At 40.5% G+C, this 24,464-nt stretch overlaps 1 protein-coding gene across 1 annotated transcript; it reads right to left on the bottom strand.

The window, feature by feature from the left end:
- Window positions 1-6,185: 6,185 nt before the first annotated feature.
- CHMP4C (charged multivesicular body protein 4C) lies at window positions 6,186-24,409 on the bottom strand. Its single transcript, XM_082754114.1, has 5 exons — window positions 24,119-24,409; window positions 15,989-16,166; window positions 14,948-15,062; window positions 11,422-11,530; window positions 6,186-9,210 (listed from the first exon to the last, which is right to left on the bottom strand). The coding sequence occupies exons 1-5, from the start codon at window positions 24,315-24,317 to the stop codon at window positions 9,146-9,148; spliced, it is 666 nt and encodes a 221-aa protein (XP_082610240.1). The 5' UTR covers window positions 24,318-24,409; the 3' UTR covers window positions 6,186-9,145.
- Between the last annotated feature and the right edge of the window lie 55 nt (window positions 24,410-24,464).

Genomic DNA, 24,464 nt, shown 5'->3' with positions numbered 1-24,464 from the left:
TCCGCTTTTGATTTGTATACTCCCAAATTAATAAAAACGCTGACTGTATTCAGTCAAGAATGAGTCCCTGTAAAACTCCCACTTCATACCTTTCCCACTGTTCCCATGTGTTACTGTGGGTATAATACTCTCATTGAACCAGCTTAAGGAAGCAAGCAAATTCACTGCTTCTCAAAATTGCACCTGACAGTTGGAAGATAGAATAGCCTACCCAGTCTGTTTTCCAGGATACTGTTGTCCTCATCTTTTGGTGTTAAGCATCTCTTTGTTGCTCTGGGGGTTCATGGTTGCAGAGGAAAGAGATGTGGAAAGCTGGTATTCTATGAGTATGTCTGTCCCAAATTGCTTCTACCTTGTAAGTCTTTTTTAAACTGCTGCTTGATTTTTTTCCATCTGTGGTTTCTATTTCTTCGCTGAAATACAGCTGTGAAGAAATAGTAATTATCCTACCAGGTACCTAAATTTCTAGTAATAGTGAATAGTGATAACAAGTGAAATTTTCTACAGAGGCTTTAGATGTTTTTGTTTTTCTACATAAAGCAAATCTATTAGGGAGGAATTTCGAAGATTTGAGCTCTGAAGTTCTGAAGTTTCTGCTATTGCAGTTGTTTTGGGGGATTGTTTTTGGTTGCTTGCTTTTTTTTTTTTTATTTTGTTTGTATGATGTTTGTTTTATGAACTAGTCCACAGTTACGAATCACTGAGGAAGGGAAGAAAGATGCAAGAGACCCTCCCTTCATAGAATACTAGGTCTAGGGGATCTTTCTTCCTATTACTTAATTCTGCATTTCAGTTAAATCTTTGTCCCAGAGTGACAGCATTCAGATTTCTGGGCAGATGCAACATTGAAAACTAGGTAAGTATTATTGCTATAAAGTATAAGACATACTTTAATTGATGCGAGGGTATAGGAACTGTGTCCTTACAGTCACGTTTCTTTGAACTTTGGGAAGGGGTAACTCAATGATGCTTGTGGGTCCCTTCCGATGCGGGATATTGTAACATCAGAGAAGAAATTCACCCCCTCAGTGCTGAAACCATCAGGGTGGGTTTTGCCTGGCGCTGGGCCTTGCCTTTGCCTGATGAAAGCACTGGCCTAATAAATGGAAATAGGACTCTGGGCTCAACTCCCAGTGTTGGCTGAGTCTCAGCTATGACGAAAGTTTGGTAGGTTCTGCACAACCTTTTGTTGAGTCTTCCGGAATAGAATCAGGAATACTATTTTGAGCTGTTTTCATGTTTGTCCACACAATCTTTACAGAGACCTTTATCCCCTTCACCCCTTTTAAAATCCTCATGGAGATCTTAAATGCTCGTCGTTTCATGCTCAGCACTCCGGTGACTCAAGAGTCATCACAATGCTCTCCAAAACAGGAATTTGTCCCAGCTCTGTATCTGGGAGGTATTGTATTACCTCTACCTTGAAAATGAGGAAGAAAGCAATTACATGATTCACTCTAATTGCATAGTAAGACAGTTGGTGTTGTCCTAGTGTTACTGCTGATCCCACAGACCTGTCAGCAGGTTAAAATTAGATGATTCGCTGATCTGGTGAGTCTACTGTCTGTATACAGGAACTGCGTCTTGGGATGTCTTGACTGAATTTCAAGTAAATCTAAATATCCCAGATCGTAAATCATTAGCTTGTTCTAAATTTTATATTATTTTCCTCCATCACATTAAACAGAATGCTAGAGCATTTGCTTTAATGTGGTGGAGAAATAAGCCTTTGGTCTCTGAATCCCCTAGGAATTAATACCTCTCATAAGAAATTGCAGCTGTTTTATGGAAGTATTGAGGATGACTATGAAGTGCTTCTCAGTCATTTGGTTTGCAATTAATGTTGTTTTGTCAGGTATTGCTCATCTAGCAAGTGCCTAATGGGAGATGGTTGCACGTTGACCTTTAAAGTTCTCATCACAGCATTGCATGTTTCACAATAAATAAGTAAATTTAAAAATGTAGTTGAGGACGGATTTGCACTAGGTGGCAAACCTCCTACAGAATCTTTCTTTTCAGATATACTGTGACTCTTCCCTAGAAGACCTCAGTGGTTTAAATAACCATCTTAGTGGATAGTTCATGATTGGAAGGGTTCCCTCATTCTGTAGTAACTATACTTTTCTTACAGAGATAAGCAGAGGCATCAGGTAAGAAATCTACCTTATTATGGCAGTTATTCTGTACATTTAGAGAAAGTCTTGCTCTGAGTTTATTTTTTCATGTGTTGATGTGTTAACGTAGAAAACTTAGCTTGTAGGCTAATGTTAACCTGATAAAACCAGTATGTAATTCTTTGAGTTGAGTAAGGGTATCCACTACTCCATAACTTCCATGGTAAGAAGCAGGTGAGAAAACAGCGTCATTGTGTGGAATCTTTTGAAAGAAAAATCAAAACCAGACAATCAGTAAAATGGTGATGGTGCCTATAGAGGAGATTTTGTTTCTGCTTGCATGTGCAAGTAGGGCCCAGATAAGCAAGCTTCTGTGGCAATCATTTCTTTTTCAGTTGCCGGTCAGATCCAGCTTAATCATCCCTACTTAAACAAGCAATTAAAAAATAAGGCAAGTGTTGCAAAATTAATGGCAAGCTGATGTGTTAAGAAGGAGTATTAACAAAAAAATAAGTTCAATCTTGGTGTTAGTTAATTTGAGAAAGACAGCATGTGCAAATGACTACTTTTATCTTTTTTATCTTTTATCACCTACTGGCATCCTCTGTGTGCTCCGTGAATGTTTCAGTTCTGCATCTAGAAATCCATGACAAGGCCAATATATTTTACTTCCCAAATGACGAGTTACAAAAGACTCATGATATTCCAAAGGTCAGAGCGCAAGATCTCTCCTCTCAACAAAGAGACTTCGCTGTTCTGCCTCTGGTGAAGCAAATGTTGGCTCAGATTTCAGTTTACTCAGACACAATATGTGCTCTAGACAGATTCTCAGTTTACATAAATTAATGTCCTGACTACTTATCATTTTCCCACATCAATTTTTTTTCTCTTAGTTTTTGTGAAACAAAACCCTTTGTGTTCAACCACAAGTATCTGATACAACAGAGATAAGATCCACAGTTAAGTTAATGCCATATTATCAACATTTTCTAGAATTTCTCAGTCCACAAAGTAAGATTGTTTCTCCCAGCTCAGGAAGCTTATTCAAACGTGTTTTTTGTTTGTTTGTTTGATTGATTGATTGATTTTTGTTGTTGTTGTTTTGTTTTGTTTTATTTTCTGGCAGGGCTTCCAAGGCACTGGGAGCTGAAGGTTTTAACCCATGAAATACGAGGTGATCTCTGCTACCTACATTCAGCTATTAACTTTTGAAGTGTTATTACAGCCATAGGAAAGTCATTAATAACACAACCCATTTAACTAGGTCAGCCATACATGGTCTCCTTTCTTTGTTTGTATTACAGGTTCAGGAAATTACCTGAACCAAGGGCATAATTTTTTTTTGGAGCACTAACTCTTTGCCTTCATAGTACCACTGAAGAAAGTCAAGCACAGGGATTAAACAGGGTGGTTTCAGAGCATTGCTAAGGAGCCTCAGCTACCTGCTCTTGCCACCAAATCTGCAATGGCCACAATTCCTACCTTAGCCAAGTGCCTTGTTTTTGACCTCAACTGGGCCAAAGGAGTGTCCTATAACACATAGTGACATGCTGAACAGTGAAGGGGCGGGGGGGACACTGATTGGGGTATGGCTGGGCATCAGTCAGCAGGTGGTAATCAACTGCACTGTGCATCAGTTGTTCTGTATATTCCTTTATCATAATTATTAATATTTTCTTTTCCTTTGTTGTCCTATTAAACTGTCTTTATCTCAACCCACAAGTTTTACTGTTTCCATGATTATCTCCCCCATCTTACTGGGAGGCAGCGAGCTATGTGGTGCTTAGCTGCCTGCTGTGTTAAACCACAACACCAAGACACTCCAACAGCCTTTTGTTGCAGATGAAGGGCTTGTTCTCTCAAACTCTTGCAGATATAGCATAAAAAGTACACTCGTAACACACAGTGAAAGAATTAAAGCACTATGTGTATGATTTATTCTCCCTGTTGGTATTCTTCTATTATGGTTTTCTCTTTGTGGACTATTATGATCCTTCAGCACGAACACTGTAGTGCCCTACTTCAGCTACTCCTGTGGTACATGAATTGGGATGCACAAGGTGCTCCAGGGCATAGCAATACTTCTTTGAGTCTAGAGAAGCTTTTTATGGAGAAGCCTGTAAATGGCCCTAATTGCACATAGTTCTTGCCCTAGAACTAGATTTCAAGCTCCAGAATTCATTCCTAGTGGTCAAAGAGCACAAACCTAGCCCAGCTCTACCGTGCAGCCAGTTTTGAAGATGGGGCCAATCTGCCGAATTAGGGGGCGGGGGGGGTGGGGGGGGGGGAGGATGCGGTGTATCATTTTCAAGCAGCGCTTTCTAGCAGGCCTTTTTCCTTTCACAACAAGCAATAAGAAAGCCTGAAGCCGGGTTTTGTATGAGACTCGCAGCCTTTGAGCCTTCAGTGGCGTCTCGCTGAACGCCGAGCCCAGAGCTCCGCCTGGAGGCCGCTGAGGCGCAGCTCGGCGCTGCCATGGGCGGCACCGGGGCAGGCCCGGCCGGCTGCAGCTCCTTCAGCGGCGGTGCCCTTTGGTGTGCTGAATCCAACCCAAACATACGCATATGCCTGGGTATATATAGAATATGATGTATATATCTTTGTATATGAAGCATACATTTTATTTTGTTGCAAGCTGATGTCATATTAGTGAGAGGTATAGAGATGCCACCTGTGTGGGAACAGACCTCTAGCTCTGAACAATTACCCCTCCACTAATTTTCCTATAGTTACTTGCTCACAAAGCTCAGCTCCTCAATTTAAACACGTTAAAACCCACTAAAATGTAGGAGAGGCCGGTGGCTGCTCTTTGAAGCCAGCTGTGGGGGCACTAGTGCAGCCCAGCTGCCTCAAAGTGGGCCAGGACAGCACCATCAGGTCAGATGGCACAGCAGGGGTAAGGGGGTGGTGAGAGGATGTTTGCCCAAACCTCGTTTTGGTAAAGCAATGACCACCATCAACTGGATTAGACAGCAGATAAGGAATTACCAGGAGACTTCTGGTAAAAATGAGTTTATCTGTTGCACTGCCACCACTGGTCCCAAGTGTATCATCAATTGCCAGTTACTTATGTGTTGATAGGAAACCAGTAAACCACTCGGATCCCAATTTGATTTAAATCACAGGAACTGGGCAGGTTTTGCCTGCAATACACATCTTACTGAACAGTGCTGCATTGGCAGCCTTTGCAAATCTCTGCAGCTGGGACAGATGTGAAAAAATACAACAGCTACATGAGATTAACTTGCAATATTTGGCATTACTTCAGATGTCCAATCTAGTCCCTGCTCCTTAGTAATCTATTCCCTATTCATGCCTACGTCCTTCTCTCCCCATGGCTATACACACATGGGGCATGTGTACATACTGAGCAGTTCCTTGGTGTTACATGATGAAGCCTTATGCTTTACAAACTGATATGATCAGCTGCCCAAGCAATGGAAGTCTTTCCAGACCAGATAATGATCAATTGTCTTAAATAAATATAAAATGTTGGTACAGTACTTATGTACATGTGTGTACGTGAACTGCAAGATACTATACACGCATTTACTTTAAAGGAGATTCTCATATTCATAAAAAATAAAACACTTACATTCATCATTTCCTACAGTATTTTTTCTTTTTACGAAGACTCAACCATTTTACCTTTTAACTGAGATCTAGAAGATGAGAAACATGCAATTCTAAAACAATTAAGGGATCTTTTGCAAAAGAAAAAAAAAGTAGAATTTTTGGACACATTGAAATAAATAAAATAATCTTCTGTAACACAAATGCTGTGTTCAAATGAATGAAGCTCAGACACTGTTGCATACAATCTGATTTCTATTCTTCTTCCCCCCCCCCTCTTTTTTTTTCCTAAAGTAAAGCCAGATTACCTTTGAAGAATTATTAAATTCTAAGCTGGTATTGAAGGACCAATACATCAAAAAGTGTTTCCAAGAATCTTTGCACTCACTAAAGAGACTACTGCATCCTAATGATGGTGTAAGAAGAGCACAAAGTTTTCCCTAACAGGAAAATAATACAGATAGCACAAGTGTGACAAAAAGTGTTTATTTACAGGATATGTATATATTAATTTTTAATTCTTTAATTAATATTTCCCCTTTGTAAAGCTATCCAGGTTTAAAATGCCCATGCCTGTTAAGAGAAGAAAACATTCTCAAAATAAATAAGAATCAGGAAATAAAGTCAGCTACAGTACACCATCTGCTTCCACAGTCCTCTTGTAAAATATGTTTGAGTTAATAGTCAATTGCATTTACAATAACACATTGACACTATTCACTCTAGTCTGCTTATGTGCTAAACAAATACCATCTTGGCATGAAGAGAGACATATGTTCAAAAAAAGAAAGAAGCATTTGTCACAGCTTCATCTGAATTTACACAGGAAAGAGCCACCTCCTCAGCTGAATTAAATCCCTAAAACTCCTTTGCTTTTGAAGAAAATCAGTCATCTACTGTCTCCCAAACAAATACAAGCACTACAGTTCTGAGGGTCTACACTGTATTTTGATTTCTGTACATGACTACAGTATTTCTGAGAGTAGCTTCACCATGAAGGTTAGACCAGACACGTCCTAGCCCGTGAACTGGTATGTGACTGTCCTCCAGAATCAGCAGCCACTACATGCCAGCTTTTTGAGAAGCTCACCCGAATGACCATGTTTTTTATTCCTCATCATCCACGAACTTTGTTCCTTAAGTGCCTAGTCCAAAGTCAATAAGCAGAAGCTCCCCAGGATCAACATGTGGCCAAAACACTGCCAGAGGTTAGCAGTCTGACACTTGTTTGCAAAGGAGAAGGCCTTCCCTAGAATTTCTTCTTCCCTCCAGGGTGTTCACATGGAAAGTTCTTGCATAAAAACTTGCAGGCACACATTTTCCAGAGCAGACTGAAAAATCACTTTAAACTGGAAGCCTAGACACCTGTTTTGGTTAGGCTACAGAACCCTTTAAATATGCTAAGTATCAGAAAACTACTAGTGTGACCAAGAACAGATGCTATAATACAGCTTTCCCAACCTAAGCACAGAACTATGTTGGCATGGACTTACATTTAGAAATACAACTCGTGTCCAGCAGCACACAGCCTTGCAGACTTACCAAATCAGTGTATGCTAATTCTTTCTGTACCAAATTCAGAATTGTATACACTGCACCTTGAAAACGGGATTTCAGCCAACAGGACTAGGGAATTGGTTCTAGGTAACTCAGAATATTTATTATTTTATTAAATATGCCTGTCAAGGAAGTTTTCAGCTGGCATCTTATCCTGAATTTCAGTAAGCATTAAAACTGAATTACTTTTTGTTAGTGTTTGGTTCTCTACTGAGAATTCAAAATACATTTTCAAATTTAAGGAAGTGCTTTAATTTTTGTTTTTAACAAAAAGGGAATACTTCCAGTTTTTACTTGACTCTCAACAGCAAGGGATAATTTTCCTGGTACCTCCAAACTCTGTAGTAGAATCACAAAGGTTTTTTTCCCCACAAGCAATTTATCCAAAGTGACAAGGCTTAGTTCTCCTTTCAAATAGATGTAAACAAAAAGCAATTCCACTACAAAGAATGAAGTCCTGAAAGTTTTACAACGTGCTAGTAAATTTTGTGCTTCGTTCACAGAACTCAACTCGACAGGTTGAGCACACCAGAATGCCATGCCCAGAAACACACGTTAGCTTATGCTTAACATAAAATACGATGGGTTAGAGCCTGTTGTAGGCTATGAACACCCAGCAAACCACAGGCTAAAGCCCCACAGATCAGTCTTCTGATGCTGTAGATCTACAGAAACCAAGTCTCCCATCATTCCCCAAGTGGTTCAATCATATATATATAAATTAATTTGAAAATAAGAAATTAAGATCAATGTGACTCTGTTTCCCACTTTCCTTGAAACTTCAGTGTTTTACTACATCCTTGTGATTTATAGCAAGCTACTAGCATAGAGCTTAAGTCTTACTTAATAAAATTTCTTTGTACAAAGCAGCATATTTAATTTTTGTTTTATATGTGAACAGTGATTTCTCCCTACATATAGTAGTTCAGCACTCAGTGGCATTTGCTCCTTAAGCTAAAAAGCCATTAGCTGGACAATAATACATAAACTTTACAAATAATTTAGATTCAGCTTTTAAACAGAGCTAAAAAGGCATTTAAAAGACAACATATTTATAGTTTCCACTCAGAAACGAAAATTATTTTGAAAATGCAGAAGTAAAAATTGTGTTCCTTTGAGAATGGGTACTTTCATACAAAGTAAAGAATCACCCAAGAAAGTCATGGTGGAAGACAGAAAGGCGAAATCTCTTCTGGCTTTTTGACATGGTTAGTGGAAATCAATTTTGTTTGTCAGGGATGCATAAAATCTTAGTCATTGTCATAGCAAAGCTGTTATTTAACCACGTTGGAAACAGTTTGAAATGTGATTCAAATAGACCATATACATGTGCATGGGATAGTGCTGCCAAAATTAAAACAATAACAAAAAATTAATAAATTATTGCACTTCAGAAGATTTACAGAAGAGTCTCCTCTTAATATCTAGGACACCACAAGGTGCTCCAGGCAAACTGGATAAATCTCCATGCCTGAATGAATGGCCATTAGCTCTTGGGTGCAAAGGATGTGTATAAAGCTGTTTTGGACTCTCTAAGGATAGGGCTTTGATCAATTATTTAACTTTTTCATTTCGATAATGCATCCAGTTGTGTGCACAAGTGAGGCACGGGTCTCACAAAAGCACAAGACGTAACATCATAAAACCTGATACTGATAGCAGAACAAATCTCTGGCCTAGGCTGGAAAAAAAAAATGGAGGTTTTGGCAACTATTATATTTGTTTGTTCTTAGACTACTTTTGAAATATGGAAGTCACACTTTTAGCAAGATTGGCCATTAAAAAAAAAAGTCCGTATGAAACACAACCACACTAAATTTGTAACTATTACAAATTAACAACAGCGTTGTAGCTCTTTACATCTTTACTGTAGTGTTCCATGCCATAAAAGCACCATGCTCTTATGAAGCCCAGGAAGCTAGATGTTTCATATCATCTTCATCCTCCACTCTCTTCCTGGTTGATGCTGCAGAGAAAGAGATTAACAATAATCATCAACTAATAGGAGCAGAAACAAACATTTTATTTGTTAACATTAGGACTTCTATAGTGCTCAGTTTGAAGATCTCAAGTCACTTTACTGAGTAGCAAGCTAAATGTAGGTAACATAGTGATGATGCTGTGACTAGCATGACCCACCGTTAGCTCAAACATAACCCTGATGTGAAAAATTATAGGTCTGATTTACCTCCTACTGAAAGACTCCCACAGAAAATTTATTGGACCTGTACACAGAGAGTAAGCACGCACCACAACATTGCCAGTTCTCTCACATCCAGGTCCCTTCCAACCCCTACAATTCCGTGATTGGAAGCAGGAATTAATGACCTGTCCCTTCAGCTGTGCATCTTGCTACCTTTCCAAACAGTACTAAAGGGTTCTGCATGTGCAGGTCCAGTCTCAAAATGGAATCAACGTATTTTAATGAGAGTTACCATTTATTAAAAGGGAAAAAAAATCCTGAACTTACATTGCTCAGGTAGTATCTGTGGCTACTCAGGTAACTGCTGTGGTCACAGCAGCAGCAATTCCCATTTCTGTTCTAGGTCCCACACGCACCTCACTTTTTTTTTTTTTTTTTAATCCAAACCACATCCCACTTCTTTACATTACTTGAATGAAAACCTCATATAAACAGTCTTCATTCAGCAACCTACAACCTGCATGCCCTACTGCCCAGGTTCAGCCTTAGGCTCTCCCCAGCTTTGTGCTGAGTGCATCAGGATTTGCATTACTTGGTGGCACCACCCTTGTGTGTATGTTTTACAGCAACCAGTTGGCTCCTGCCTGTGGCAGCCCTGCTGCTGGGAGCCACCATCTCCAGGGAGACTGAGAGTACCATTTCTGAGGGCTAAAGCTGGGAGAAGGACATGGGAGACCCTGTGTCCAGTCCCTACTCTGCAAGTGCCACTGGCTTACTGTGCAGCTGGGGAAGGTCATTGTGCCTTGCTCCACATTATTTTCCCCATCTCTAAAATCAGGAGGTTAACATGCATGTCCAATTAGAAGCATTATAGGACCATTAACTGTTCATATTTTGTCATTTCTGTGTTCTGTAAGCATACAGTTACAGAAAAGATTAGCCAGTTTTACAAGGCCTTAAACTGTATAAACGTAGCTAACTAATTTTGCCTGAAGCAGTCATATAGAGAGATGAGGTAGAAAATCTGAGATAGTGAGAAGCACATGGAGATGGCCTGGGTTTAATAAAAATGTCAGCTGACACAGCTGGATCTGGAAAATAATGCATGAACAAGTCGTTAAGTGCCCAGACTGCAATTTGCACTGAGTTTTCCTAAATCCACTTTTTACTAGCTGTTCTACAGTTTACATAAGTAGATGAGGCCACAGTCCCAGTCTGAATATTTTAAACTGCTTCTCAGGGATTTAAGTGTTGACTGCCAAAACACACATAAGAGTCTTCAGGATGAGCTGATCTGGGCAACCTGTTCTGCAGCAGAATGCACCAGGCAGCTTGTGCTGCGTGTATGCTATCTTTGCCACCAAATATTTATATTCTTTTTACGAGCATCCGTATACAGCAAGTCTTTCAGCTGATAGAGCAAGAGGGACACAGTGAAAGATAGAGTTAAAAGTTGACTGTCTCTGGCTTAATTCCAAACAAACAGGGCAGAGCTACAGAAAAATCAAGACTACTGCTTAATGCCAGGAATGTCTGTTCTATAGAAAGAAAGGAATGACAGACAATATTTCTTTAAATTTGTACTTCCTGCTACCACATTCATCTCTACTTAAAATACCAGTGGCAAGTATCAAACCACTACACTATAAAGCTGAAACTTTGTCATGCAAACATTTTGAATCTAGGTCAGCCTCTTAATTAAAAAAAGACTGAGGATTTAAATTGCCTGAAGACAAAATAGATCTTCCCATTCCCCAGTGACCTATCTGATCCACATCACAGTACCTGAAGTTCAAGTCCCCTGAATTGGCTTCCCCTAATCTACAGAAAATTTGGTCCTAAGTATTTTCATACAGGAAACTGGAATTCCACTTAGCATTTTCTAATAGTCACATGCAAAAATTTGGATAAGGAATCTATAATGCTTTAAAAATTAAAAGAGCTAAATACATATCTATGATTTTTTCTTCCTCTCCTCCTACTCACAGCATGGCATAATAAAGACAAACTTGAAATGGAAAGTAAGCAGTTTACCGGGGCGAGAAGGCAGCGAGGTGGATGGAACACTTGGCAGTCTGACATCTGCCATTCTCTTGTTCATTTCTTCTTGCTCCAGTTCTTCCAATTCTGCCATCAACTCATCCTAAATTCAAGGAAAATGTTAATAAATTCATTGTCCTGACAGCAATTTGAGTCAAGAGCACTCGTAACCGCTATAAAGCAAAGCATTACTGAAATAACAGTTTATGCTTGAAAACAAAGTCAGAAGCCAGTCATATCAGAAGTCAGCATATTGCAAGTAAAATTTTCACCAACTGCAGGGAAAAACAGTGAAACTTAACTGAAAGTTTAAACAAGGACAATGAAAGTTAGAAACAGGACAAGGAATAAAATTAGAAGAAAAATGCCAGTGCAGTTAGTATTCATGTCAAAAGCAAACAGAGGAAAAAGTCCAACTGCCTTCATCTTTTTTTTTTTTCCAAATCTAGAGTCTGTACATTTTAAGCAGATTCTAATTTTAGTGTGTGACTTTTCCCATTTTAAAAACCATACAACTTCCACTGGGTGGAACACAGACTGTCATTAAATGTTGTGCTTCAGCTCTATCACACTAAGTCCTGGATTACATCTAATATCAAAGCAGCACGGATCTCGTGAGTCCTGTTACTCACTCTTGAAGCACATAACACCCTTAGGCTTTTAGCTGCAGAAGCTAACTTGGACAGATGATCAAATATCATTGTATAATACTAAAAATAGAAATGCTTTACATTTTTAAAAAAAGCCAAGGGCTTACTCCTTCATTGGAGTTTCCCAAAGAAAGGAAGCTATCTATCAATCACAGTGTAGAGAAATAGACCTTTACCACAGTGATAAAATGGTTCAGAAAGAACCACTGTTGGGCAAATGGGGCTGGGCAAGAGTGGCTGGCACAAAGTGAGATCTAGGGTTCAAGATGGGCTTTGCCTACCCATTTATACCTCGCTTATCACCAATGTAGACATTAAAATGATGATTATGTAGCCAGCACAGGCCTGCCTAAGTTTTTATTTTATATATACAAGGCCAAAAAAGGCTACAGTTCACAAGTCTGATCTAGTTCACAATGCAAGCCCTAGAATTAAAAATCTAAAAATTAAGAATTTCAGCATCAAGTCTGCACCTGAAGATGTTCAATCGATGGCAGCTATCTCAAAGAGCTGTGGAGGGTGGGGCCCCACATCTGTCTAATGCATTTAGTTAGGTGCAAAGGTAGCTGTACTTTAAGTACTTCAGTCAGTGGTGTAAGTATCATCTTCAGAAGTTAGTGTCCAAGCTGTTGTAGTCAATGGAAACGAGTATTCCTGAAGACCTTTAGATGACCATCTAACCCTTTCCAAGACCAAATTAAGCCTCAGCAACCCCTGCTGAATGCATAAAATATCAAGAGGTAGTATCAGTCATGACAGGCTCTTTATTAAAATTTAAAAAAAATGAAGCAAAATAAAAGTAAAAAATAGAGAGGGAGAGAGGGAGAGAGAGATGGAATAGTGGAATAAACAGTGGCCATAATCTTTAACATAGCAATGCAATGTCTAGAATATTGGTTCTCAAAGTGGGAGACTCAAGTTTCAAGTTCTCCTCAATCATGGATCTAACTTGTGTTTCCCATAACTCAGGAACTGCTGTACAACGAGGCTGTGGAGCATTGTAGTAGCTACAATAAATAATCCCCTTCCTCCTCTTGAACTTAGGCAAAAAATGAAGCAGAGGGCAGATACTATGTGGAGAGGATCAAAACTCTCAGGGTCTAGACTTCACGCACTGGAATGTGTCTATTTCACATCTGATTATCAGAAAACACGTCTCCAGGCAAGGATTCACCCCCTCCTCTCCCCTGAGAGCATCCTACTCAGGTAGGGCAGAGCTTTTTTTTTTTTTTTTTTTTTTTTTTTTTTTTTTAATTTTTATTCATTACATATACAGTGTCATCCCAGGGAGAGAGCCCTACGTTCACATGTCTATTTTGAGCAGCATAAATTACATGTTTCAATGATCTCCTTACACCCAATGCACACACGTAACGAGGAAATCAAGTGTGTGGTCAAAAAGTTCTTCAAAATAAATAAAAACTAAGCATCCTCCTCCAACACAAGTGACCTCAAAAACTAGTGATTAAGTCACAAATTCTAGCACACTTAGGCTGACGTGTTATGCAATCCAGGCTTCCCAATGACCGAACAAGTACTGCCACTATTAGGCTCATATGAAAAAGTAGGTGATGGTACAGTGATACCCCATGTGAGTGTGGCTTATTTTCCCAGAACAGGAAACATATCCATTAACTTGGACAAACAAGCATCGCTTAGAAGCTTTCAGGTCAATCCACAACATTGTTACTGAGTCTAGACTCAGTAAGTTAAGCACGGACGAAAAGAAAGCGACACTGTTCAGGATGGCAGTATGTTTTTTTTAAGTTGTCTGAAGACCAGTTTTTGCCAGATAAATGCCATTCCTTATGTCAGTATCGATTAAATGTTTCTTGAAAAGTTGATTTTCATTTGAAGTACAAAAATAAGAAAGCAGATAATGGAAACAAATATACAAAGAATCACTACTATTTTCAAAAACTGCAAAGGAATAACTTGTGAATGATAAGGCAAAATATTAATCAAGCAAAAAAATATAGCATATGTATTTTTCTTTGTTGTCCCTTTGGGTATGTAAGAATAAATTAATTGGGAAGGGTGGGAACTGTTCTTTAAGGCATTATTCATATGATTCCTAGCACTTGGTCATTTTAACACATTTTAACAGTTAACATACCAGTTAACTGTGTTACTGGGTTTGATCCTCAGCTCTGCATCCCACAGGCTGTAGGATGTACAGTCTCACATACTCATATACAGCCTCTTTGCATATAATCAGCCCTTGAACACTATGTCCTCCTTAGATACACAAAATCAGGTCCAGCACTATTGAATGAAAGCTACTGCAACAAGTTTCTAGAAGGTCCTAGATACCTTTTTTGACAGGTTTTCAGAAGAGTGTTTGAGGACAGAATCCTTGTTGCTTCTTACAGCAATTACTTCCACCTCATTAATTTTTTTTTTTTGAAAATTTGGAAAATAATGAAAGGACTGGAATCTCCAAGCACAAAATAAAACCCCTTAAATTTGGCACATATATCCAAAATTGTGAACGGCAGCCAGTTCATGGTGTAGTGAAAGGAACATGCACTATGCCTATTTTGAGTACAACAAATTATATATTTCAGTTTCCCTTTGGAGAAGTACAAATTATATGCTTTAGTGACCTCCTTCCATGGTACAATTGAAAATACTACAATTGAGAATACTAACTACAGGAATACAGCTAAACCCCTCATTTTCATTTTATATATTTAATTCTTTTTTTTTTATAAATATATAAATAAATATAAAATGTGCTAGATACGGTAAGCTAGAACAATGATTTCTCAAAAGGTGAGGATGTGAAATTGCATTCTCTGGAACAAGCCACTGCACCACAAAATAACTATTTTATAGTCAAAACTCACAGTCTTTAGTAAAGTACTGACCTCATCAAACTCATCACCAAATCCAGCTCGGCTTGAGATAGCTTCTGAAATTTCCTGAGCAACATTTTGCTGGTCAGTGATATCTTGCATCAAATCATCAATCTTGTTCAAGTCCCTGGCAAAATAATAAAGTTTTTAAAAGTACATAAATGAAATCCTACAGAAGAGGCTCAGAAACAGCTGATCAGACCCTATTTTATTTCATGCCCATGGATGTTTAAACTCATGGGGGGAGTGTTTAAACTCATGGGGAAGAATTTTCCTTACCTAAACCTTAATATTTCCTGGCAAGCTTCTGTATGTTTTAGCCACTCCAATTTCTTCCACTTTGGCTTTATAACGAAAGCCATAATGCAGCAGCCTGTGCCTCTCCCCACCTCTGTGCTGCTCACAGATCCATCAGTCAACAGTCATATTCTCTAGGCAGACTGTATCTCCTTCCCGAGGTCAGCATCTTTGTTAGATGGATCTTTTCTGATGTTAAGCATTCATCAGAACTAGGGGGAGCTTAACAGGACCCCATTTAAGTGCTTCCCCTTATTGTTAACTACAGTATTGTTTCAATTCCTGTTTACTTCTGCCAGGGCAACCTTTCTGATTTAACTCTGTTTATTCAGGCAGGAGAATGCGCCATGAAACAATATAGAACATATAAAAATAATATGCAAAAAAATTACCCTCTCTTTTATTCGAGTTCAATTAGTACTTTGAATCGCAACCTAGCTTGTGGACTTTGAAGAAGTGCACACAGTTTCCTCAACTAAGTTTTATTCTGGAAAAATTGAGGGCAGAAGCCAAGGCAGATTTAATAAAAACTAGTACCAGCTGGATCTCCTAAGGTATTTGGATTTCCTTCTAGACTTGCTGTTAAGAAAAGTTATTTTTCTGCCAAATACAACATCACAGCACCAATAGCTTTCCTGACATTAAATGCCTGAACCAAAACAAAGTCAAAACTGGCTGACTTAGTACATAGCAATGAAATAGTTTAAAAGCTATTGCCAAGCTCATCTTGAAAGCTAGTAGAAAGAAAGGACTTACATATTTTCATGTACTTTTTTCATAGCTTGTGCAGCATAACCCATATTCCTGAGCACTTCTGTGTTTGTGTGTGAGTTTTCCAGCGCCTCTCTCTGGAACTCGATGGTTGAGAGCGTCCCATCAATTTGATTCAATTGTTTCTCATATCTCTTTTTCCTCTTCAGTGCTTGTAAGGCAGCTGTAATGCAGAGGAGCACAGTACACTGTGTGTTTTCGTAGCAAAATGCAAGTACAAGTAGTTCATTAACAATACAACCTGGAGAAGTTATAATTCTCACCCTCCTACCTGACTAGTAGAAGGGCAAACTTTGACCACACCAGACCACCAACATGCAGTGTGCATGAGCAGGAAACCTCATTTAGATTAACTCCTTTTAGAAGCACAAGGAAGAGCAGCTTCTTCCTCCACTACAGGAGATCTTGAATTCCATCCTGTGTACGTGGGCAAAACAGGGAAGATGGGAAAGGAAAAGAAAAACATCAGAGAGAAATCAGAAAGGACGTGAGAGAGAATCAAAGGAAGAGGTAAACCTGAGGCAAAATCTGAGTAAAAGCTAAGGAAGACAGAGCGAGAAGATCTGTCATGATGACCACATCTCCATGAATGCTGCTTTCTAAGTTTTGTTGTAGCAGGAGAGAGTGTCAGGTATAATGGAAAGCCCAAAGGACCTAACCTCGCAGGTGGGTTAGATCAGAGGAAGGACTCCTCTGGCTTTCAGTCGTATTTTCCGTAACACTCACTGAGGAGCATGATCTTTAATCCTTAGAACTTGAAAATATATAGAAGATACATAGCCTTTGTAAAGGGCCACAATAAAATCTCGCAACCCTCAATTATCTCTGTAAATCAGCAAGATTACTGTTTTGCATTTGATAAGTTATAAGCAGAACACTTTGCCCAGAGTAAATCATTACCAGCATAAACGCGTGACAAGCAGGAGGAGAAAGGCTTTCACTCAGTCTCTGTGTGTGGAACACACAATCTTGCCACAAGTATTTCCTGACCTCTGTTCTTTCCAAACTGTACATGTGCCAGGCAAAAAAAAAAGAAAAAAAAAAAAAGAGACTGAGTTAACCCATTGTTTTTTCAATTCTAATTAATACCTGGATCTTTTTTCCTCTCTCTTGCTTTAATTTTTTAACCAGGTTCAGAGCCAGCAAGCAAATGCAGCCCCCCATGCTTGAAAAACAGCAGCAATTACTGTTGGTGTTTTGTTTAAACGATTACCCAAATGCAGTGACACTGAATCTAGACAATAGGGTTTCCAAATGAAGCTAGGATCCTTCCAAAGAGGGGACACTGATTTACAGTGTGTAGCAACATACTAAAATATTGATTCAAACACTTGCAGAAAAGCAGTCAATATGGTCAAAATTGCTGCTCATTAGTCACACAAGGACAGGTATTTGCAGAGACTTTGAAATACAGAATGTCTTTAGCACCTGTAGTGATGGCAAACCATAGTCACAATAGATAAAACAGTATTCAAATTGAACATTTTCCCAGCTTTTGGGGCATGCTCTCCGGATTTACAGTCCCTAGTACCAAATAGAGTCTGGTCAGTGAATGGATTGACAGCAGCCCTGAGGAGAATGACATGGGGGTGTTGGCTAATGAAAAACTGAACATGAGCCAGCAGTGCAGGCTTCCAGACGAAAAGCCAACCGCATCCTGGGCTGCATCAAAAGCAGCATTGCCAGCATGTCAAGGGAGGTGACTCCTCCCCTCTGTTCTGCTCTCATGAGGCCCCACCTGGCTGCGTTCTGCTCTGAGGCCCCCAGCACAAGAAGGACATGGACCTGTTAGAGTGAGTCCAGAGGGCCACAAAGATGCTCAGAGGGCTGGAGCACATCTCCTATGCAGACAGGCTGAGGGAGTTGGGGTTGTGCAGCCTGGAGAAGAGAAGGCCCTGGGGAGACCTTACAGTGGCCTGCCAGTACCTAAAGGGGGCCTACAGGAAAGCTGGGGAGGGACTCTGTGTCAGGGAGTGGAGTGATAGGACAAGGGGGAATGGCTTTAAACTAAAAGAGAGTAGGCTTAGATTAGATATAAGGAGGAAATTCTTCACTCAGAGGGTGGTGAGGCCTTGGCACAGGCTGCCCAGAGAAGCTGTGGATGCTCCATCCCTGGGGGTGTTCAAGGCCAGGCTGGATGGGGCTTTGGGCAACCTGCTCTGGTGGGAGGTGTCCCTGCCAGTGGCAGGGGGCTGGAAGTAGGTGGTCTTTAAGGTCCCTTCCAACCAAAGGCATTCTGTGATTCTCTGATCATTTATACTTAGAAAATATGCCTGAAACCCAGTCAAAGTCACGCAAGTGGCAAATGTAAGAATTCTAACTGTTGTAGCAATTCCAAAGTATAGCAGTTTGACTTAACCCAAATAGTCTTTCTACCTGCTTATTTTCCCTCCTTATTTATGGCTATAATTGGTACTGTTATGAAACCAGACACTTCCTTCCTCAGCTTCAATTCGATCAAAATTTGATCCTGTATTCTCAGATTAGGCCAGAGATTCTAGGTAAATTTAACGTTCTGAATTTGCATAAGAGTGGCTGTACCAGAGAGGACTCCCGACACCCTGTGGACAGAGGAACTCTAACTGGATGGTGCAGAAAGGCTTCAACTGAAGGAAGCAGCTACCACGGGGAAATACTTCCAGACAGTCTTTTTCACGAATGGGACTCTGTGATGGAGCTGCTCTTATTGACTGCTCGAAGAGAAAATGGACTTCCTCAGTTACACACACAGCAGTTGTTTTCAAAATCCTGAAGGTTCCTGTATAAATATTTAATTAAACCACACCCGAATTAAGAAACCTCAGAAGAAGGTCAACTGTGAGACTTCCCCTATCATAAACAGCTTTTCCTAATTATTGTACCACAACACCATTTTACTTAGTTCTCTGTAATTTTACCAGTGACTTATAGAACAAAGCACTTGCTGGCAAATCAATTCATAATCCTCGCTTATCAAGCGAGGTATAACATATTCCTATACCACACTATATGATTTTCTCACTTATATTAAATGAATCCCTTTCCTTGCATGGTCCATTGCAATCATAGCTCCCATTGGTGAGAAAGGAGAATTTCCTTGTTATTTGCAGTCTGCTTTTTTGTTGTTGTACAGAATCAAAGTGAATTTCATTATAAGTGCTTTTCTACTGTACATACACTCATTTTAAAATCTGTGTGCAGATTCTCAGAAGAACAAAATCTAAATGCTACAGAAAAGCTATCACATAATAACCAAACTGAAAGAGAACAGTTTTTTTTTGTTTGTTTGTTTTATTAAAAAAAAAAAAAAAAAAGAAGAAACTGAGGAGAGAACATCAACTTACTTCACCGATGGTCTAAGAACGACACTGAAAGAAGGTATGCCCACTTCCAAGATTTCAGAAAAGGAAGACAGCCCAGGTAGGAAGAGTCTAAGCAGGGGCAGGGTCTGAGGAAGCAAGAGTAATATCGATTTAACCAAGAAGAGGTAGAGATCTTCCCCAGGAAAACAAGTCATCTCTGACATTCTCTCTGATAGGCTCCAAAGAAGCAGATTCAGCTCCCACATTTCATAATGGAGTGGTCAGCAATTGCTTTAACACTTTTCTTATGCTCTACTTCCAACTCCAGCAAGCAGGATAGAGATTGTAGATTAGGAGCCACTGTTTTTAAACTGATTTTTTATTTTATTTTCAAGTTTGTTTTTTTAAATTTTAATTTCAAGCTGCAATAACTGTAGACTATTATGTCAGTTTAAGCACATGTATTAAGAACTACTGTTATTAACATACAAACACATTTCCAGTGTCACCACTAAACTTATGCTTTAGTAACAAAGGAGAAATGACTGATCCTGGCCATATCTGGCAACGGCAATAGTAATTCTGACCACACTGAATGTATCCAGGTTTCTAAAACAGAGAACAAAATTGGGACAGAAAGAGTCAAACACCTTCATCATGGTCTCATGACAGATCAGAATAAAATGAGAAAGCACAGTGATAATCAACACTGTCAGCCCACCAATACCCATCAGCACAGGAATTGCCAATCTCATATTGTGAAGTAGAGATAAGAACGTTATCCAAAAGACCTTAAAATTCCCAGGGAAAAACTGGTTATGTCTTCACAAGACATCACCGTGAAAATACTGGATCTCATCCTTGGATACAGTTAACAAAACCTCTGCTTCAGTCCCTGTAAAGGACTGATGGATTACAGAATCTGATCTCACGCTAGCAACAACCAGAAGAAATGATGCTGAGGCCACAAAAATCAGACCACCTTAAGCAAGATCATTATCAGCATTCATAATCCTTAAAAACTTGTGGGGGAAGGCATGTACAGTTAAAACTGAAGCAGTAATTCATTAATAATGATGCTCTTTGACTCATTATAACCACTCTAGTTGGCAGCAAGACACTTGAAATGCGATCAAGAAGAGCAGAGAACAATGGCTGTAACACAGAACAAAGATGTGCTTAAAGGCTTCCCCGTATCTCCCTGCCTTCAGTCCCTACCTGTCACACACCCCGCTACAGGGATGACAGCCCTGTCTGTGTCAACACGCAACTACTGCATCACTCTTCAGTTTCAGTAGTGTTCAGGACACAACTAGCTCATTGTAAAGGAATGCTACGCGGCTACACCAACCCTGCCCAAATGTACTACACAGCATACTTACAGCACCTACTTGAGAAAACCTAGGTTATCCCAACTTTTTCCATAGGTTTTGTCCTCAGTAGTATTGCATCGCTCTCCATGGTTAAGCTTTATTCCTACTCTGGATGGGGGGGAAAAAAACAAACAAAAACAAACAAACAAACAAAAAAAACACTATGACTTCTTTTAACTTACTTTTAATCTCTCTTCATTTAGCTTTTTCCTTTTTTTTAGGATCTGTGAAAGATGCCAGGCTGAGACAACACGCACATTTATGTTATTTTCACAAGCACAGATGCACTTCAGGAAACCCATTTCCTTTATTTCCTTTTAAATGGAGTTCTCACACAGCAAACTAGAAATCAAAAGCCTAGTGGGTGTGTATGGGGTGTGATATGGGACAGGGGAAGGAAGATTCAAAAGCATAGGGATTATTGTGGGAGAGGTAAAAAATAAAAATAAGGCAGCTTTTGAAGAACAGAGGATAAACTTTTCCCAGGACTACCATGTAGTAATATTTTCTTGTACTTTGTGCTTACCCATAAATTCAGCATTGCTGATGAACTTGCTTTAAACAAATAAGCAAAGAGCTATGGTCATTGTTCAGTCAGCACGTGGAGGCAGTACCCTTCCACATGCTAAGTGAATGACCACCATGAAGGTGGGAAGTCCTAGATGAAAACAGTTCTCTGTATGGTGAACTGCAATGTGATGGCTATTGTCCTAACCCAGGGCCATAAAGAAACCTGCTATTGCCCTTACTAACGTGGATATGGTGTTCTGGAGAAGCACAAAGAAAAGGTAAGAGCCTGCACCTACATAGCACTAGTCCCAATTTCTTGCCTCAAGCCTCATCAATTTTGATATTTGGGATCACTTTGTCTTTTAAGCTTTCCTGCATGACCTTCACAGTAGTGAAGACGAAAGGCCAATTTGTTGCTGGAGTTAGCAGGTATGCACTTGACAAAACCAATCAAGAGATACCCGAAAAAATACAGCAAGACTATATATATATAGATAGATAGATAAATACTTATCATGGTATAACCTCTGCAAGGGGAATTCCAACACAAATCACTCTTCAGATAACCCTGAGCTAGTTTAGCTACAGTAAAATATTAAGAGGGAATACTGGAAATGTATCATCCCCAAAGCACAGCTAATTTCAAATTAGGCACAGGAACTACAGAGATGCACACTCCACAAAGGAGGAGCCAAAAATATTTAAGTGATGTTTCACGTGTACTTGCATAGCTAATATGTTATGGGTCTAAGTCAAGTCTTCTGATGTCACATGAACCCATCCAAGAATCATTTGAGCTCATGAAAACTTGTTAGTCCTTGAAGATGATTTCACTTGTGTCAGTGTAACTGACTCACACACATGCACCTAAAAATCAAATGAGATCATACTAATTTGGTGCATTTTCTATACCTGGATACATCCTGCTTCTGTCCCAGACACTCCCATTTTAGGTTCCACAAGCTTCTCCACAGATGTAAATATGGAAAGAATAAATCAAAGATTAGCCACTAGGTCCTTTTGAAATATTTGTTTTAACAAAGCAGCGTAAATTAAAACTTTTATTCTCCCATTTGCATGTATGTTTACATAATGCTACTTAAGGCTAGTACAGCTTTCTTCTGAACTACAGCATGGTAAAGCTGCTAATACACTAATCAACAGTGATTAAACTAGCACAACTGTCGTATCAAATGAGGGGTATCCTTGGGGAATTAAGCTCACTCACTAGCCTGCCAAATTCAACCATTTCAGCACAGCAAGGTGAGTTTCTCTTGTTTCTCACGATTGTAGTTTCATCATCCAGTTTTGGCATTATAGCCAATTTTTTCATTAAAAAATTCCCGCACTGTACTTATTGCCTTGCCGTCTTTTTACTGTCCCTAACTGTAGGTCATGCACAAATGCAAGAAAGGAAAAAAAAGGGAGTTATTTTTAACCACAATCAGCCCAGCAATCCAGTTTGTAGCACAACTCTGCAAAAAGCTATATAGATAAAACCAGGGGAATTGCACACTGAGCATAGCAGTGGACACAAACACCTGGGAGAAAAAGTCACGTGTTGAATGCTGCATGCCTGAAGCACAAGGTGATAGGCTAATACCTGGAACCAGCACAGGCCAGCCAGGTTAAAGGGGAATCCTAAAGCAGATCCACCTTCTCCCAGTAATGGGTCCTCATTGCAGCCTCTGCACCTTCACAGGTGTCCAAGCTCTTTTGCAGTTGTGGAGTCAGAGAAACTTAACCAGCCCTTGGTAAAAATAACACAGCTGAAAAAACAAGACATTTTAATGCTGTATCCCAGCTTTCTAGAACACACCCTTCAGGGAGCTCTGTCAACAGAAGGAAGGGAGTAGCATGGGGTAGGAATGAGGCAGGAAACACTGCTTCTTCCTGCAGCAACACCAGCCTGAAGGGCAGACTTGGCATCAAGTCCTACAGTAGCGTGTCTGGACCTAGGTAGGAGTTGCTACAGACACCAGAAGGAGCATGATTTCTTGAGTCAGCCCCGCCACTCGTGCAACTGCACGGTGAGCCAGCTCTGGGAGCCATCCGGTCACTTCGTCCTGCAGTAGAGCTGCAGCTGCGTCACCTCCCTGATCTAGATCGCTGGGCCAGCTCACAAGTGCCAGCACCTGCACAAAAGGACAAGAGAAACTTGGGTTGAAGCCAGAGAAGTAAGGAGTTTGGGGCCACAACAACCCAAAACGTGGCAACCTGACAGCTCATGTGCTGCAGGCTGGCAGGCTCGATTGCTGAACTGGCCTTACTCCCTCAGACTGTTTGTGCCTTAAGTCCCTACTGATGCTTTTAAATCCTAACTAAGTGCTTTTTGCTAACCATTAGTAAGTGCTAAAGTATTTCCAAATACATTAAAGGGCTAACCGGAACACCTTTAAGGTGCAGCTCCACACAAGCTCTAAATTACATGCCATTATCTTTTCTAAAGTATCCAGCACCAGAAAGAACACAGGAAAGTTTCTTGTTACATTGTGAACCTTGAATTCAAAACATTTTGCTTCTGTTTTGAAGCATTTACGGGACAATAGATCTCAGAGCAGACAAAACAGGATTCCAGGTGACTTTAGGAAGTAATTACCCTGCTTCTCAAAGGCCCAAGACACTGCCTACCTGCAGCTCAAATTGCTTACTAGAGATGACAACATTGGTGTAAGCGAGATCTGAACGTTATTATCCCTTAGTACCCTCTCCTCAGAAGCACAGGACCAGCAGCCACTACAAATACCCTGAACCTTTGTCTGTTTCTCAGTTTTAGCACATGTAACAGCCTCAGTTTCTCGCTTATCCGCACCCCCAGCGCGCAGCACCAACACCGTGCCCCCCTTGCCGTGCTGAGCAGCGCCTTGATGCCCGCGACACCCACGATTTAAAGCCTCGCAAGGCCCCGAGGTGGCTCCGAAGGGCGCAGCCCTGTGCCGGGGCTCCCTCACCTCGCTTGTTCTTGGTGCCGTGCTGCCGGGCGGCCGCCAGCTCCCTCTCGATGCGCGTCTCCAGGTACTCCTGCTTCTTGCTCAGCATCTCCTCCGTCTCCCGCAGCCGGGCCAGGGCCTCCTGCGGCGTGGGCCCCCCCCGGCTCTTGTGGGCGGCCGAGCCGCCGCCCCCCTTGAAGAACTTGGAGATCTTGCTCATCTCGGCGGCCTCAGCTCGGGCCGGGGCTCCCCGCTGCCGCCGCGGCTCTTCCGGGGCTCCGCACCTGGCGGCGGGGCGGAGCGCAGCGGGGCTGGGTTAGGGACGGGGCTGGGTTAGGGACGAGGTGTCCGTGAATCGGGGACACCC

The sequence above is a fragment of the Aythya marila genome (assembly GCF_965140915.1).
Source record: "Aythya marila genome assembly, chromosome: 2".
NCBI classification, from domain to species: domain Eukaryota; kingdom Metazoa; phylum Chordata; class Aves; order Anseriformes; family Anatidae; genus Aythya; species Aythya marila.
This window is presented reverse-complemented; position numbering and strand designations above follow the sequence as displayed.